This window comes from Stylophora pistillata, chromosome 14 (genome assembly GCF_964205215.1).
Source record: "Stylophora pistillata chromosome 14, jaStyPist1.2, whole genome shotgun sequence".
In the NCBI taxonomy this organism is placed as follows: domain Eukaryota; kingdom Metazoa; phylum Cnidaria; class Anthozoa; order Scleractinia; family Pocilloporidae; genus Stylophora; species Stylophora pistillata.
In genome coordinates this window covers 12,529,879-12,548,216 of record NC_142532.1, presented here as the reverse complement: position 1 = coordinate 12,548,216, position 18,338 = coordinate 12,529,879, and the positions used below count along the sequence as shown (strand labels likewise).

The following is an 18,338-nucleotide window of genomic DNA, read 5'->3' as shown; positions in this document are numbered from 1 at the left end:
GCGACAGTTCGAAATCGAAAGTGAAGTCTGTCGTCTGCAACATTTTCTTCTTTCTCTTTGGCTAAGCCGACCAGATTTGAGAATCTATAATAGAGATTTTGGTGAGTGATAAATCGTTGTGCATTCTTAATATCTCCTTGTTCCTATATTCTGGTGATATTAATATACTTTTTACCCTTGATAACACCTTCGAGTTTTGACTGATAATTTATGGAAGAACATTTATTTTTAGCATTTCGGTTTCTCTCAATGAAGCGATCGAATGAGCATTCGCGATCAACGGAAGCTATTGAAATCGCTGGGTTGATCAGTCGATGCATGAACGAAAACAATACTCGCATAATCCTTCTGTGTCTCATAATTGCCTACTACAATTTTGAATGCCTCGAAGGGTGTTCATATAGTTGCCATTGTCGTCTCAGACATTTAAATCAGAACTGTGATTTCTTGTATGTAACATATGTAAGAAATAAATCATGCACGTGGTCAATCATAATGAGGGACCATATGTGTTACGGTATTAGTATTCTGCCATAGCTTTTCCTACCACTTGGGCGGCCCAAGCGCACTACGTGTGTGACTGGGATTTAACGGTCAAAGATATTTGACTTCGAGGAACCGTCATGTTTTTCTTGTTTTTGTTTTTATTTTTATTTTTATGACAAAATGAGTGATTATTTTTCTCTGGATTGTTGTGTGTTGAGTCTTTAAGTTAGAAAAAGTGGATTTCGCAATCGTTGTTTTGTCCATTGAACAAACTTTTAGCCTTTACCAAAGCTCATGGAACTCTGAAAAGAGATCTGAAATGCTTGTATGATCATTCTATACATTCAAAGGGAACAGAAGAAGTGATTTTACAGTACTTAGGGTTAATGAAATTTACCAGATTATGCACTTATTGACTGATTGGGAGGGCTAGACAAGAAAATATTTGGCTTGAAGTCATGACATGCGGACCAAGCGCAGCAAATAAATTATTTTCCCATCCAGCCCACTCAAACTCAGTCAATACGAATTTTATCATATGACCAGTAAATGTTGAAAATCTCAAGCTAAATATGGCACAATAGACGAGCACATGCAGCCACACAAGCATGAAAAAAAAAAATTAAAAAAAAAAACTTTTCCTTTAATTTTTTTCAAGTTAAAACAAGAAACTCCCAATTCCTTGAGAAATGCCACTTTTTTTCTCAATTATTCAGTTTTCCTTTAAGTTTTTGCAACAAAGTGTGGCAAAGGCAGCAGGGCCAGATGGCCTTTTTCCGGACCAGCTTGCATCAACCTGTCTGGCGCTGCTCACATCAGCTTTTACTGGGTTTTCTATGGGATTTGAATAGATCAGCCCATTTGCTCTGATGATGGGCTAACACTCGAAATGTCAGCTTTTATAATCATAACGGTGGCCAATTTACCATTTCAACTTTGTTGATATATTCAAATTATTTCTATGGGATTGCATGAGAGGGGCCAAACAGGTCATGTGATAAATCCAGTTATTTCTGATGAAATCAAAGACTAATTCTCATTTTCTTCTTTTTCAGGGAGGTGTACTTTGTAAGTGTTAGTCTATTTAAGCTTAGATGATCAGTTCATAATGGATCCAAATGATAGAAGAATTCAAAGAAGGTACTAACAATGCTATAGCATTTTACACTCAATTTGTGGTTTGCCACATAGCTTTCAGATCCATTTTTATGAATAATTTAACTCTTTCACTCCTAAGATCTCGATCATTCATAACAATTGTTAGAAATTCTCCTCACTGTCTGCCGTACAATTCTTATGATATTTTTTTGGGAGAATTTGGTATGGAATCAACTAACTATCCTCTACAGTGTAATTAATTATTTACTCTATTCTCATCACTTTTCTGCTTGGTATAATAATGATGATAATTTAAGGAGAAACTGTGTCTTTAGTCACTCTTGGGGGTCAACACTTTAGCCTCCATGAGTGACCAAGAAATACCAAAATCTCCTTACTAACATCAGAACATCAGAATTTTTTGGCCAGATAGTACATAAATCTTATTAAACGGTGTGTTGTGTTGTATCGCTGAGTATTTTTTCACAAGTTTTTGGTACAAAATTTCATTAACGTCTAACTGTTTTTCTTTGTTTGATTTATCTTATAAACTTGAATCAACAGTTGCTGGCCATTCCAACTCTTCGTCCTCAGAAAAATAATTTAAATTGTCTGCCATTTTTTTCATAACTTCAGTCCTATTCATAGCTTGTGTGATGTGAGAAAACCTGTCTAACTGATTCTGTAGAGTTCAAATACCAAAAGATATTTGTACTTGTTTTGGGTGTTATTTGTACTCTTCAAAGCGCAGTTGGATAATAAAGAGAATTAACCGTTTGCTATAAGTTACAGTTTTTATTAGATGGGGATCTTCTTATAAAAGCTCAGTAGAGCTTACTAAGATCTCCAGCCATAATATTATTATAATAGCTTATTTTAGCAGGCATATAATTAAAGCTATGTAATGCAATGACAAAACAAATAAAGAGATTAAATTACTTAAAAAAAAATTACAAACTGAAATACTGGGAATGAAAGGGTTAAAGAATTTGTGATGTTATAATTTTTTAGGGACCTAACATTATTAATGGGGGAGCTAACATTATTAATGGGGGAGGGGGGGGGGGGCTGGTGGAAATTAGAAATAAACTTCTCAAAAAATTTAAGTCCTCCCCTTTATTGGGGAAACAATTTTTATTGGTCCCCCCCCCCCCCATAATTCTTTAAATTAGTTTTTTTGCACTCAAAAAATGATCTAAGATACTATACCAAAACATTTTATGTAAACCAAAATGAAATGTTATGAAGAATACCATCGTACCTTTTTTAAAAGTGGTGCATAAGGAGATCAAAATGACAGAGGGGAAAACAGTGAATCTGAGGATGAAATACTTTAAACACGAAGGCGTGCTATATAAGGAAGTCGTCGTTGGGAAGACCTAGGCTCATTTGTCACTCACCGTTGACGTGTGCGGATCAAATTTAAATGCTGGTAGATGAACAAAAGGAGCTAATGAGATATCTATTGTTTACTTCCACCAGCATGGTGGTATGAGGTAACGTGCGAACCACCTACTTCGATCTCAAATTTACCGTCACAAATAAAGACAGTTCCATTGGAGAAAGGAAATACAAATCTCAAAAATTCTTGTATTGTGATGAAGACATAAAACAATTTCGAGGAATGCGCCTGCTGTTCACTGCTTTGGAGTAGCTGTAGCTCAAGCTGACTTGACTCTAAGAGTTCTACATCACACAACAATTGATTGACAAAATTAATGGTCCAGTGGGACCTAAGGCTCCTTTTATGGCGCGCCTTCGTGTTTAAGGACTTTCAATTGTCAACCATTTGTTTTGACTGAGATTGAGTCTTTTGTTTATCAGAGTCTCCAATTAAAACATAAAAAGTCAATTTTGCTGGTATTGATATTGCAGAATTTTATTTGGTCCCCCCCACATCTCCACCAGCCCCCTCTCCCTGTAATTAATGTTAGGTCCCTCACAGAAAGATGTTTTTCATCTTTTCATGAGCGTGGGACAAGGAAAAATTCTGAGTCTTTCTCAATTTCTTTACCTTTTCTTATTCTTTTTACAAAACATGACACTATTGACTTGGCCAATCCAAGCAGTTTGTAGGAACTTCATAATGAGCCTTGGCCACCATGTAGAGTCTCTGTGGCTCAGTAGTAGAGTACCGGAGTGCAAAACCTGGTCTGAGGTGCGATTCCTAATGGTGACTCAAAATTTTTTCTTTGTCCCATGCTTGTGACAAGACAAAAACATCTTTCTCTATTTAAGGAGCTCAAAGCTTACCATCTTTCTTATTCTATTTATAATAATTTCTTTCTCATTTAAATATGATCAATTAACTATGGTGTGACACTTAAATCTCATATTAAGGTATGTATTTTTAAAGAATATTATAGATTTAGTTATGATGAGGGTTTGACTGTTTTGTTTCTGATTATGCAAATGTTATAGCTGGAGTGGAAGTTCATCCTATTCCCAGGTATCATCACAAAGGGAGGCTTCTGGCAGAAATGACACCAGGGTTAAAGTAGAATTTTTGGTGAGTGTTGTATTCCTTAGGATTGTCCTAATAGTCCATTTTACAGTTGTGTGCTTGGTTGCCAAGCCTTTGGACTGGAGTGAGGCTAGGGCTGACCTTGTTCTGATACAAACCTTGTTGCCTTTCAAATGTAAATCACTTTGTTATCATGCTAACTAGATACAGGTCTCTATCACAACAAGGTCACCTTTAATTTAGCCTCACTCTGAATCAAAGGCTTGGAAACTAAGTACACAACTGTAAAATGGCCTATTGTAATGAAGTGTTGTACCACTCAGTGGTAGAACATTAGAGTGGAGGTCAGTGGTAGAGCATTGGAGGGTGGAGAGAAGATTTGTGCCGGTTCGATTCCTCATAGAGATTCAGAATTCCTCATGTGGACTGAGAGTTTTTTTTATAGTCCAGCATTTGTGTTGAAAACAAGAGACAAGTTAGAATAGAAGCTACAGTATCTCTCACGTGTATTATGGGCAAATCAGCATAGACAAACATAGCAGTTTTCCAGGGAGGGACAGCTTTATTGGTGACAATGGTCAATGATCCAAAAACTACATGCAAAATGCTAGAGCATAAAAGTTCAAGTCTTTTACTTGACACAACCTTAGGAGTTGGTTACCATCAAGAAATTGTATCCCTGAAGCAACTCAAAGGTTAAACAGGCTATGTCTTTGAAGAATTAAGTTAAATACATCAAGATTGTGTATTTTAACAAAACCTACATCATGTACAACATTATGTAACATTTTAAAGTGATGTTTTGCCAATAGTAAAGGTGGAGAATGGTAGAAATAATGCTACAGCTAAAAATGGAAAAAGATGAGATGGCAGCAATGATTTATGAAACCAACAATAAAAAGTCAACAATGGTAGGAACAATGCTACAGCTATAAACTGAAAAAAATGAGACAGCAGCAAAACCCAAATTTGCAGCAACTTGCCGTCAATATCAAACAAAGAAACCACAAGCTGTCTCAAAGATTCTTGAATTCTTGAATTCTTGAATTACCTAATACTGTTACCAGCTGTTAAAAAGGAGAAAGGTTTCCTTCCAAATTTTTTTTTGTCAATATGTTCTTCATTGAGATTTATTTTAGACCTTGTGGTCAGCATTGATTAGGCTGTATGAAATTTGATGGTAATGGTTACCAATGGCCTCTCCTTCTCACCTGTTCCTTTATTCATAGCACACGTGGGCAGGGTGGAATGTACAATGTAGCCCCTTTCATTCATTTATTGATGACATTGCAAACTGTATACTTTTAGCAATTTCATCTGAACAGTTATTGTTTACTGCCAACCTTATTATATCTTATATATAACTAGCAGTCATTTTTTTTAATGAATGCAGCTTTCACAGCTTCCATCCCGTGTAAAGGATTTTAATTTTGAAGTTCAAAGAGAGTTTTCAAGGTCTCTTGATGATCTTAAGGAGAATGGTGATGACTGGCGAATTGTAGCTTCTCGACTTGGGTTCTCAAATATCATACCCCAACTGGAGCACAGGTCCCAGCCAACCATTGATCTTCTCAGGCAGTGCACTGAGACAACCTGTGGACAGCTGTTGGAAATTCTTGTTGATGTTAATAGAAGGGATGTGCTAGATGACTTGGTCAAATTTTGTAATGAGAGAAACACCGACACTATCCCCTTACAGCATTTAGGATCTTCTCCCACGCAAGAGAGTGATTTTGGCAGGAGCACCAGTTCTGGTCTTTCGTGGCCATTGCAAGACTCTGGATGTGAAAGGTAAGACAATTGCTTAAAATTAATGTAAAAATGACTGATCAGAGTGACCTGTAGTCACTAAATAATTAAAGAGGAACTTTTCTCATCATTGGCTTTCAAAGTCATTTGGAATTCATCCCCCAATTGGTTCCTGAAATCAGATCACTGAAATCAGTTGACTGTGCTCTTGACTAAAACTACAGTTGAAAAACAAATAACAATTTTGTTATGAAGTCTGGAGGAGGTCACAGTCGTCTAGATATATCATTCACCATTTTTGACAACAGTTCCTGGCAGGACCACATGTACCAGTTCTCTCACTTGCATCATCAGACCACACGATCAAACTGTTATTTCAGTTGAAAAAATTATTTCCAATTCCATGCTTATTGGAAAAAGTAGTGACCTAGCCTATGCCTGTTGTTGAGTGTGGTTGTTCTTGATCAAGTGTTGGCCAGTCAGGGAGGTGACTTTAGATTATGGGGTTAGTGATTACAGTAAAGCTGTAAGATAAAAAAGTGTACTAGCAAGTGTTCTTGTATACTGTATATTTTTACATGACTCCTCTGGCCTACTTGCCCAATCCCCGGCATAGAAAACCATAGTGAAAGCAGATGTGTAGGGCCAGACTGGGTGACCTCAGAGCAGGTGCGGAAAAAGCTATCTGGTCCCAGTGCACTTCTATAGTGACATTGTTTGCTGTTATATTGCAAAAAACAAGTGACAGCAGTCAACAAGAATTAAAAAATAAGTCATATTTTTGGATTAATTGTGAGGTTCTCGTTCTGACTCAAAAAATAAAGGAAAAGTTTTGTTTTGAAGAATCTTCTTAGTGGTGTTTCCACACTTGCTAGTCTATTGCATTCTATTTAAGTTAAAACAAACTTTTCAAAACTTAGTCAGTGGTCATATCATAAAATGACTTTATTGACAGTGTTAGGCTCTCGTTCATGATGCACGGACCTTTCTGCTGGCATTTGGTATGTCATGACCTTGAGCCAAATATTTTCCCATCCAGCCCTTCCACTCCATCATAAGTACAGACTGAGTAATTTGTGTTCCTTTGTTTCACACTGTAGTATATCAATAGGGGGGCCAAAGGCGCAGGAGTCAGAAGAAAAGGGTGAGTGACATTGATAGTTGAGCTATCTTCAATCTTTAATCTTTATAATCAGTATTCTTCTAAAACAGTAGAAATACTATACTAGAAGTTTAAATAAATGAATAAATAAATAAATAATTAAATATTCGGAAAGAAAACAATAAATACAAACGTTATAAATTAAAAATTAAAATTCGCATATACACATTAATCGTTTGTACATTTCTGAAATAAAAGCTTTAAAAACATTTAATGAGTCAGGAATCACAGGCAATGTTAAATTGTTCCAGTTCCTAATTGTCCTGGGGTAAAAGGAGAATTTAAATGTATCGTTCAACGTGCGAAGTTGAACGAATGGTGTGTAGTTAGGAAGACGTGAGGCTGTTGTTATGGGTGAGGAGATCTCCGCTGGTAAAGAGATGCCAACAAAACCTTTGTAGATTTTATATAAAACATGCACATCTGATTGAGTAATCTGCGATGCTCTAGAGAGTCCCAACCCAGTGTGTTGATCATCTCCGAAACATGACTAGAACGGGAATAATCATTGAACACAAATCTGGCCGCTCCACGTTGAACCATCTCGATCTTATCAATAAGATAAAATGTTGCTATTAAGCGACATTTGCATGGTATCACAATATTATTGTCTTATAATTCCAAGGATGTGATTTATCAAGCACTTCTCCCATCACATACTGTCATACACTTCCTTGGGACTTTGTTGACAGAAGGAATTTTTTTATTAAATCACGATGAGGGAATAGTTTTGCCAATTATCCGGACAAGTTATTCTTATCGTAAAAAAATCCAAGAACTCATAGTCTGTAAATCATGACGTGAAACCCTCTCCCAAGTCTTTTGAATCTTATGTTATCTTTTCAGATCAGAGAGCCCCTCTTTGACCAAGCTGCAGCCTTTTATTATCTTATTCTTAGCATTCCGTCAACCTTTCACTTTCAGTTTCTCCCATTAGATAAAGCTATAATAAGGGACCTTAACCAAACACGACGGCGACGGCAACGAGGACGTGGAAAAACAATAGATCCAATTGGCAGAACAATAGCTCAGCACGTGCATTTTGAAACTTTGTACATTTCTTAGCCGTCCTATGCAAAACAACAACGTGAAATCGTCAAAATTTGCGTCGTCTGCGAACCGAAACCGCGACGGCAAATTATTTTAATTTCCATTTGGAACTCAACACTGCTTTTATACGTCATGCTAAAGTTGAGCTGTGGCGTCGTATGAGACAGTAAGCTCATGCAGCTATTTTTAAAATTCTAACTAAGAGTAGAAATTCATTTTTTAATCGAAGTCTTCCTTGGCGTTGCCTTCCTGACTGCTTAAGGTCCCTATTGTAACTGAATGCTATGAACTTCTCCCTGTAATTACCATGTCATGTATTAATACTAAGTAGTTCAGCAATTCCAATTGTGGTCCTGCGATATTAAAAAAAAAAGCCTGAAGAAAGCTGTAGTAAAGAGATGCGAGAATTTGATGGTGATGTATGAAAAATGTTAGCATGAACAATCTGACTAGTGTCAACATGTTAATATTGAAATAACTTGTTTTTTACTCGTCACCAGAGGAAGATTTTTTGTCAGATGAATCTAAAAAGTTTTGGCTTCAGATTCCTGGGGCCTACGAGCGAAAGGTAATGATGTACATTATAATGCATTTTAAGAGATTCCTCCTGCCATTTTCTCTTTTTTTTTTTAATGTTTTCTTGCCATACGAGAACAAGAAAAAAAATTTGCAAACGACTTTTGGAGTAGGTCTAGATGCAGGTGTCTGTTTTTTGGGGGTATCCCATATGGGATGGTAACACTTACAAAGAAGATGTTAGTCGGTGAGTGACGCAGGCATAATCAGAGAAAAAAAGAACTCGGAGTGCCCCCAATAGAAGTCGAACCCACGATCTTCCAATTAGTACTATAGATGCTCCAACACTGAGCTATACAAGACTCAGGTCCCTTTAGCCAGGTCCATGTTGACGAACCATGTTTACAACAACAGCTGCCAGATAAACAAACTTCTAAGTTGTTCTCTGCCAGAGGGGGATTAGAACACTTTCAATAGACAAACCGCTGACTGGAGTGACTGTTATTAAATGCATTGTATAAAAGGCTTGCATCAGCAAATGCGTAAAAGGCGTCATATCTTAGTTAGAGGCTAATATGTGAACTGTTGTTGATTTTGCCGTTACTTTCGTGTTTCACTTTTCTAGAGCTGGAAGGAATTTTATCAAGCTGCCAAGAACGCTTGTCCAATAGAAATGCAGCAGGGAAATGTGCAGAAATTTCTCAGCAAACTGCTCAACATTGAATTTGGTAACACTGATAAACAAGTGCCTAAAATGATAGGGTGTTATTATTTCATGGTAATTTGGTCATATCAACTAAGTTGAAATTGTAAATTGGCCACCGTAAAGAGTTAAAAAGCTGACATTTCGAGCGTTAGCCCTTCGTCAGAGCGAATCCGGTTGCGATCATTGAGATGCACAGAGGCACAAGCTCTCCTTGAGAGGATAATATGACCAGGAAGTACAGTCAGTAGTGGAATGAGATCTCAGCTAAATCTTGACGAAATGGCTTGAGATCATTACCGGAGAACAAATTAATGTAAAAAGAGAAAAAAAAAAACACTACCTGAAGATTAGAGTTTATCATATATTTTTGCTTTATCATTCATGGGGTTACAGAGCGTAGCCTAAAGTCCCTTACAAAACTTTAAAATATTATCCTCACACGGAGAGCGCGGGCCCCTGTGTTAGGTTTGGACTGTACAGTGTTATTATCATTATCATCGTTATCATTATCATTACCGTTATCATTTTTGTTATCATTATCGTCACCCTTATCATTATCGTCATGATCATTATTGTTATCGTTATCATTATCACTATCATTGTCATTTTCGTTGTCGTTAAAATTAACATTATTACAATCGTTATCGTTATCATAGTCAATATCGTTATCATTATCGTTTTCCCTATCAATCTATTATAATTGTCGAAATAATTTGGATATATCAACAAAGTTGAAATGGTAAATTGGCCACCGTAACGATTACAAAAGCTGACGTTTCGAGCGTTAGCCCTTCGTCGGAGCGTCGAAGGGCCAACGCTCGAAACGTCAGCTTTTGTAATCGTTACGGTGGCCAATTTACCATTTCAACTTTGTTGATATATCCAAATTATTTCGTTACTCCCACCGACGCAGCCCCAAACAGTTTCTTTCGAAACTATCAGCCTTTATTCATTTGTATTATAATTGTCTTTCGTGTTATCGTCTTTGCAACCGTCATCTTAAACAGAATGACGATCTCATCTCAACCGTAGCTTCTCCGGTTTTCACTGACACCGAGAAGCCATTTTGAGACAAAAGAATATCTTGCACCACTGTTGTCGCGACACCAGTCTCAGGTTCAGTTTCTGTTCGGGGTGACTCAGATTACATAACGTAAGCTCGCTAGAGTGGCATACCCATAATTTCAGGTCAAAATTTTAACCGTGTCTCTATGGTATTATTCAAGTTACATGTACCTGCATAAAGTTTGTTATCAAGGGTTTGTGCACTCACTTTGTTTAATTCTCTGTTTCTTTGTTCATGGTGCAAGCAACTGACAAGATCGGACTTGATCAGTTTTTAGAGTTGGTGGCGCTGTTTGGCCCTTTCAAGCCAGGACCTGAGGGTTGCCTGCAAAAGGTGCTCTTTAATTGCCTCAGATAATTGTCTGTGTTTAGATGACAGAGAGACAGCCGCTGTATTTAGTTTTTTGCGTACCAAGTACGTTACCAAGATTTCAATGTGAAATTGCAAGGAAATGTCGGGGACTTTACTTGTAATGGAAGCATTTTAACCCACCAATGGTCGATTGCAAGTACTATATGCCATATCCATAGATTTCAATAAAAGCCCCCGAGTTACCAGCGGTATGCAGCCGTCTGTTTAGCCTTTGAATCTCGTGATTGTGTTTCTCGTTGGCTTTCACACTAGTGAGTTACTGGCCGGCAAGGGAGGAGGGGGGCGGGGGGGGCTTTGAACGATAACCTCCGTGGAAGCCATTGGTTTCCGATTTTTTCCGAATTTAAGAAGAATGTTTTCTATTTTTTTCCAAAGTATTTGGCAGTATATAGGTTTTTAGCCTCTGACTTTCTCGTTTTTTAGTCACGGAAATGTGTTGTAATACAAACCAAACAGTTGTCCAGTAGAGTTAACGTTTCAATCATTTCATATAAAGTCACAAGTCGTAAATGAACCCTTTTGACCTGTTTACGATTTTTTTTTCTCTTATTCTTTTTTTTATTTTTAAGATGTCTGATTTGATGAGGTACTCAATTTCAGTTCGAGATGGCACAAAAGAGAGGTAAGTGTGATTCGTCAAGGGAAGAGGATACCATAAACATTAGTTATCTTAGCGCTGTTCGATTTAAGCGGTGTCACTCTTCCTTGTCCCAATCTCTTCACGGTCACACGTCCTTGGCCAAATTTAATGATCATTAACTATTTCAGTGGAATTTCATTTGCTGTGTGACTTGTAGAAATACCAGCCACGATGTTTCACATAATCAATTTGTTTAGGTTGACTGTGCAATTTCCTTTCTCAAAAACAGTATTTCAAGTTTTCAAAATTCCGTTAAAAGGAATTAGTTGTAAAATAACTGAGACACTACAAGCGCCTTGATGGTGAAGAAACCATTGGTTATTACACCTGTAAACCCATAGTTTTTTTTATAAGGCAATAGAACGCATGTAGCGATCGAACCCAAAGCGATACAACGACTTACTGGCTAAGGGTGCGACACCAAGACGGGGATATAATTATTTTACGGACAGAAACACTTGAATCAAATTAATTTATTCGACCGAAGATTCGAGGTCATATCGTAAACTGAAACAAGTACAAGCGCAAAAACTAAGCTAATCTTATGCATTCGAGACTAAAACATAACATTCCAATCATTCCATTACGATGAGATTCTAAATTTGGGTAAAACTAAACTTGAACAAATAAAGTAAATAAAAGGATTCGATTCTAACATAGTACAGCCATATCAGGGAAATCAAAAGTGGATTAAGACGAGACAATTTGTACATTGTAAGTGTCCCGATGTATAATGAGGCCTCAACTGGCGTAAATCACAAAATGGACAGTACTCTAAGTCTAGAAGAGCCAATCGAGGCTATCTAGCACGCTAAGCTTCAAAACAATGTGATAAATATACCAAAACTAGGGTAGACAAGGCGAAACGTAAACTCGAGACACGTGGCAAACTTACAAACGAAGAGCGATATAAAATCGTTTTGTTCGAGAAAACTAGAGAAACTGACGAATAGGTTAAAGGTTTGGAGAAGAAGGTAAAAAACTTACATAACAATCCCGCTTGCTAGTACTTGACCGAAGACGACTCCAAAATAGAGGCAAGTTATCCTACTAAAACTTGACTTGTAACTTGCCTAACCGAAAACCAACTGACTAACTGCGTTTTTAACTGAGATCAATGTACTATTGTAACTTCATATTTGCGGTTAACATGAACGAATCAAGATAAGCATACGTACAATGTCCAGGATGAGGCGTGCCATCCGCTACAACGCATTTTCTATCGGGTGACTGGCGTAATAATCGAAGTGGATTATTACTTCTTTTGAGTATAAACTGGATCAGGATTTTGCCACGCCTCCGGCGTTCTCAGGGCTCGACACTAACTTTTCAACTTACTAGCCAATGAGCTAGTGACAACTTTCATGTTACAACAATTTCAGTTTGTTTACAAGCTAAACTGGCTAATGGAAGTCGTAAACCACTAGCCAAGACTGAATTTCTACTAGTCTGTGCCGGGCTAGTTGGCTACCGTTAGTGTCGAGCCCTAGGCCTGGTTCCTGCAGTTAACTTCACTCTTTATATATTCATGATCGGTCAAATTAAGATATTCTGTTGGTTATTCCTCATGATTGTAGATATAACCTCCAATCGGTCAGCGGTTACTTAATGTTCAAGTATCCTTACAAGTTGGTTTGCAGGTCGAATGAACGAAACCGAATCAGCTGATCGCCTTACTGACCAGGCTCCAGGGTATTATCTTCTCCGGATCAGTTCTTCCAGAGCTCACCAGGGTGTATTTGTGCTGGCCGTTAAAACTAAGGATAATGGCGTGGTTCAAATTCAAATTGAGGTCAGTGACATGAAATTCAAGTAGAATGAAACAAACGTTTGAACGTTGTCTTCGAATGAGCCAAAGACTCCGCAAATTTGAGAACAACTTTGTAACCTGGCTGCCTAAGCAAATGCATGATACACAAACTGGTTATCGCAAAAATGCAACCATTTTATTTTCAGTAACTCAATAGGTTTGAACAGTTCTTCAGTAGAAGAGGAAAGAAAGAAAGGTTTTTGTTACGAAACCGATTGCTGGCCAGGTTCCTAAGCTTCATTCAAAATGGCGGCGTCCATGGTAAAATATTTAGTTATCTCAATTGAGTTGAAGATAGCTTTCAAAAGGTTGGGCTACTCTTTGGACCCTCGCATCGCGGTCTGAGTTTAAACTTAGCTAGTGGTGTTAAAAAGTGAACGTATGTCTCCTTGAAACAAAGATAATTCTCTATGACTCAAGACTTTCATTCTTTTCCTTGTGTTACAATTTACGTTTTGCAATGTTTTCATAATTAGAGAGACTTGCAAAACGGGAACCTTCTGATTGCGGACAGAAAATTTAAAGATCTGAGGTCAGTCGTCGATGCTTTAAGGCGAGATGTTCTCTTGGAAAACTGCAAGCAGCTTATAATCAATCCATGCCCGGGACTACCGCTCAATGCTGTTTTCACCGGCTATGTCGATGCTGGAGCAAGACAAGGAGGTCGTGGGCGGGGGAAACCTCGAAAGTGATTCAAGCACAAGTCGTCTGAAAACTCGTGACCCTTTCTGACATGTGCAAACTCTTGATTAGTGAAGAATAATTGGGTCTGCAAAGACGATTTCCACTTTATGTCTTCAGTGACCGGTAGGGGTATCGAATGATTCTTGCGAGCATGCGCGAGCATGCGAGGATTGTGTTTACTTTTGCGAGCACGAGCAGCTGTCAAATTTTTCTTGCGAGCAGCGAGCACTTCAGAAAATACAGATGGCGAGCAGCGAGCACTTAAGAAAAATACAAATGGCGAGCAGCGAGCACTTCGAGTACTTCTTAAATTTTCCGCTAGCCGGAATCTCTCTTTTATTAATAGGATACGTTGTTTTGCGCCAAGTAATAGCTAATAATCTGGCTAACACTTCCAAAACAGAACGATAGGTGCAAAGCTAGTGGGGTTTAACCAGTCTCAGCATCTTACAGCCAACTGTACCCTGCTTGATGCCAAATTACGTGCAAATTACGTGCCAAATTACGTTAGTCAGGGTGGACGCTCAAGAATTTCAAAAGCCTTCAAGGCGACCTACTAGATTCAAAGCACGCGATCTAAAGTTTTCCATTTCTTCCTAACCCGACGCTAAAATGGATTGTATGTTTTTTGTTTTGGTTATACAGGTCTTATGAAATGTAAATAACGCGACATTCGGTCGAACGAGCATTTCGGGCTTCGGTTTCGATGATCGGCAAACTGGTTTCCCGCTGATCGACTGAAAAAGGTTCAACGCAATGAAGCTTTATTTAATTTGAGGCTTCTAGAATCTAGCCAGTTACAGCCGAACAGATCTGACAAGCTCTAGTGGTAGCTCTGAAGGTCAAATAGTACTGGTAATCGTAGTGTTTCTCTAGATTACTTTCTACCTTCGCGGGTGCCTTTCGAGAAGAATTCTTACATTTCGTTTTTCCGCGTGACATGGAGACATTAAGTTTCTCGACATGTCTCTTCGTTTGGCTGGACCTTTACTTTTGAATCAAAATGGTTAAAACAACATTTCATTTAAGAATTTCCCTGAGCCACCGTTTGGTATCAGATTATAATAGTTATTATTACTAGTGGCCAGGAAGCCTCCAAGGTTGAAAAAACCGCTACAAAATGCGGTCCGAGTACACTGTTTCAAAATATTTTGATTCCGTCCATTTTATTTCCCATTGCAAACTGGAGAATCCATCATGTCTACAAACCCTGATAATTTGCTCAAATAAATGGGAATTTAGATCAACAAAGGTTCGCAAGTAATGTTGTCTCCACAGGAGATTATGTCACCTCCCGTAATGTTGAGCTTCCTATCAAAATTTCGTGATAAATAGATCGTGTTACAGTCCCGTTTTCTTGCTCAAGCATAAAAAGGTTTAAGTCGTTGGGTAAAATACCCGGGAAACTGGTTACAGTTGTAAGGCTAGCTTCAAGCAATGAAATCAAATCTACTGGGGGAAAAAGCAAAATCAGTTTTAACAGAAATTAAATCTTTTGGGTACTTGTTAATAACCTAAGAAACAAGTGAATAGATGAACGATCACATATTTGAACTGCGAAACTTTGCCCCTTTCAAGCAGAAAGCGTACGACAGTGAAATAGGATAAAGAATAAACCATTGAACGAACTGCTTGTCATGTAGCTTCGTGCGTTTCCCATAATACATACAGCGCCTCCAAAACAGTTACAGGCTGAACTGTTGAAGAAAGACTGAAGCCGGATGTTAGGATATTTCAACCTTTTTGTTTTAACCATATCACAACTGATTTATCGATTATATATGAATAAAAAGTAATTACAAAGCAGGATTACCGAAATTTCAAGGAAGCGAGCACATGTTAACGAGAATGCGAGCATGCGCGCGAGCAGTTGCAAAAAAAAAACTAAAAAGCACCCACCCGTGTAATTTTTGCAAGTAATTCGAGCAAAGGCCATATTTTGCGAGCACTTGTAAATTGAATGGGATCATTCGATACCCCTACTGTTAACCTTGTAGAGGTTAGGACTTATCTTGGCATTAGGAATTCCGTATGGTTTTTTAACAGTTTGCGTCGAGTGTGCTTCCCGCTGGAGTTAAAAATATGTAGGGATTGTTTTACTTTCGTTTTGAATATTTTGATAGCCAAATGGAGAAAACATTTTTATTTGTGTTTTATTGATCCATATCTTTATTTATTCATATGCCTCAGTGCAAGGCGTTCTTCAATGTTTGAGTTGTAATTTAAGCCAAAAAATGAGTGTGCAATGCTCCCGAAAAGATTTCAAACTCAAACAAAGAGACTAAAAGCAGGTATTTCGTTGAGTTTGGCTATTTATGTCTTTAATTTGTGAGGTGATGAACAGGTGCCGTTTATGGCAACGTCCTGTCTGCAGCCCCTGAGCCTCCAAGTTTTGTCCTTCAGCAGTATGACTTCTCCTTTTGTGACAGCTTTTCGGGTCTGCTCGTGTGCTCTTGCTGTTCTCGTTTTGGGTTTGGGAAGTAATTGGTGCCCCTACGATTGCTTTTTAAGTATTGTCAAACGTGGTGCTTGTTCCACATGGGGAAAAAGATATCCGCCAGCGTTTGCTTTGTCTTAAAGGGCTTTAGGTATTCAATTAAATTGACTTAATTTAAAGCTGTGAATAGCTGAATGTTCAGGTTACTATATTTAAAGAAATTATCTCTTGGAAAGGACTAAAGGAGCATGGTGGTGGTCTATAAAACGCTTTATTTACAGTTCTGAGAAAATGAGACATTTCCAGGCCAAATCAGTAATATCAAGGGCTTAATTTTGTTGCTTTCAACCGTAGTGGGTCCTTAACCTTTATACGGCCTTGTGCGTCCTCCAAACGTTCGTCTTTTTTTTGACATGTCTTTTTTATTTTATTCTTATCAGAGTCCAGAAGAAGGGGGCAAGGCTCATTTAACCATAAGCGCTCCTATTGAGCCTCCTGGGAGTCATTGAATTCCAAGACTTAGAAACGGAGGCTGGGGGGACCTTTTAAAAAGTTATTTAGAGGTAGACCCTAGATAATACCAGAGTATATGATACAGTAGAGTTTTAAATTAGTACAGGATGTTCAGAATATCATTTTATTACAATTAAATTTTATTTTAATCATTTTATTACATATAAGAGTTCAAACAACGAAAATATTGATAAAACTAGGAGTACTGACTCAAAAATCTTCGTGAACAGAAATTCGAAGGTAAGCAAACAACAGGCAATGGGATGGAGAGGATAATCGACGAAGCAACTTGTATGATAAATATCTAAGCTTGAATTTTGTGACAACTATCCTGATTCTTTTATTTGTTTGTAAAGTGCGATTTAATATTGCGATACGTAGCCCGAGTTACTTTCAAGAACTGAGAAAGTCGTCTTTGTCTAACAAAAAGCAATGCGACAAGTGAAATGTTCCAGGATGAAAAACGTTGGATGCAATATAGTTTTTCATAATTCATCCGAAAGGTTGAAATCTTACAGTTAGGTGTATTAGCTTAGCGTACTTCTTTTTACGTAAGGCGTGATTGGTTTAAAACAGTCTCCGTGATACGTGAATAATAAAAATATTCAGCGCGATGTGTGATTGGAACTCCCCTTTGCCACCCCTACCACAGAGCATACCAATTATTGCGAAACAAAAAACTTTACAATTTTGGACAAAATATAGCTACATTTTAACCGTGATTAACAAAATCGCTAAAACGTTCTTCTTGTAATAAATTCGCTTTCCTTTTCTGCCCGTTTCATGCACTTTTTCGATCTTGAAAGAAAGTGTGCTCACAAGTTTGTTTTTCCACCTTGAGATTGTTTATAATCTCAGTTAAAGACTCGCTCATTTTCGATTGAAACCAATTTCTATTATTTGTCATTTCAGTGCTGAGTTATCCGTGAAAATGAACATTTCAGCAAGTGAAGAAAGAATGTTTTGCACAAGAAGTCGTATCCAGCACATACTTCAGCAGCCATTATTAATTCCTGTTTACCCCATTTCAAACCACGTGACCGCATAGCTAAAGAGGTCTCGAGAGAACAAATATCCTGCGATATCGCACAGTTGGTTAGTGTGTACTGTAAAAAAGCCTGTTTAACCGGTCGGCTGCGCTCTACGCTTCTCTATCCGCTTCACCCGCCTGACGAAAATGATAACTTTCAAAGCATCATCTCTGATCGTGTGCTTCAACATTGCCAGCTGGTATATCGGGCTCTCTCGATTTAGCTAGGAAATGACGACTTCGTTGTTGTATTTTCCTTGCAAAGCTTCCAATTCTCGGCGACTTCTCCGCTGTGTTTCAAAGCAAGAAGTTGAGGCCGCATTGGTATCTTGTACACGTTTAGGATTCTCTTTAGAGAAGAAGATTTGGGACGAGTGACAAAGCGAGGGGGAGGGAGAAAGGGAAGAAAAGTGACCTCGTTTCGTTACTCGTCCCAAATCTTCCACCCGTCCAATATGGCGACCGAATATTCGCCACGCCGAATCTCGTGCTTGAGGACACGAACTACCGCTTTCAAGCCGGATACGTCCATCACTTCCTCGGACAAAACGCGAG

The 18,338-nt window shown here is 38.1% G+C and overlaps 1 protein-coding gene across 1 annotated transcript; it reads left to right on the top strand.

The window, feature by feature from the left end:
- The first annotated feature begins 6 nt into the window (after positions 1–6).
- On the top strand, positions 7–17,367 carry LOC111330646 (uncharacterized). The gene is made up of 11 exons (XM_022935544.2): positions 7–101; positions 1,542–1,626; positions 4,006–4,093; positions 5,442–5,839; positions 6,898–6,941; positions 8,510–8,577; positions 9,151–9,253; positions 10,542–10,630; positions 11,239–11,291; positions 12,939–13,101; positions 13,596–17,367. The coding sequence occupies exons 2-11, from the start codon at positions 1,595–1,597 to the stop codon at positions 13,809–13,811; spliced, it is 1,254 nt and encodes a 417-aa protein (XP_022791279.1). The 5' UTR covers positions 7–101; positions 1,542–1,594; the 3' UTR covers positions 13,812–17,367.
- Positions 17,368–18,338: the final 971 nt, after the last annotated feature.

Coding starts and splice junctions, on each gene's coding strand:
- LOC111330646 (XM_022935544.2), top strand. CDS start 1,595: ATGGATCCAAATGATAGAAGAATTCAAAGAAG. Junction 5,840..6,897: donor CAAGACTCTGGATGTGAAAG/GTAAGACAATTG, acceptor TTCACACTGTAG/TATATCAATAGGGGGGCCAA. Junction 13,102..13,595: donor TGGTTCAAATTCAAATTGAG/GTCAGTGACATG, acceptor TTTCATAATTAG/AGAGACTTGCAAAACGGGAA.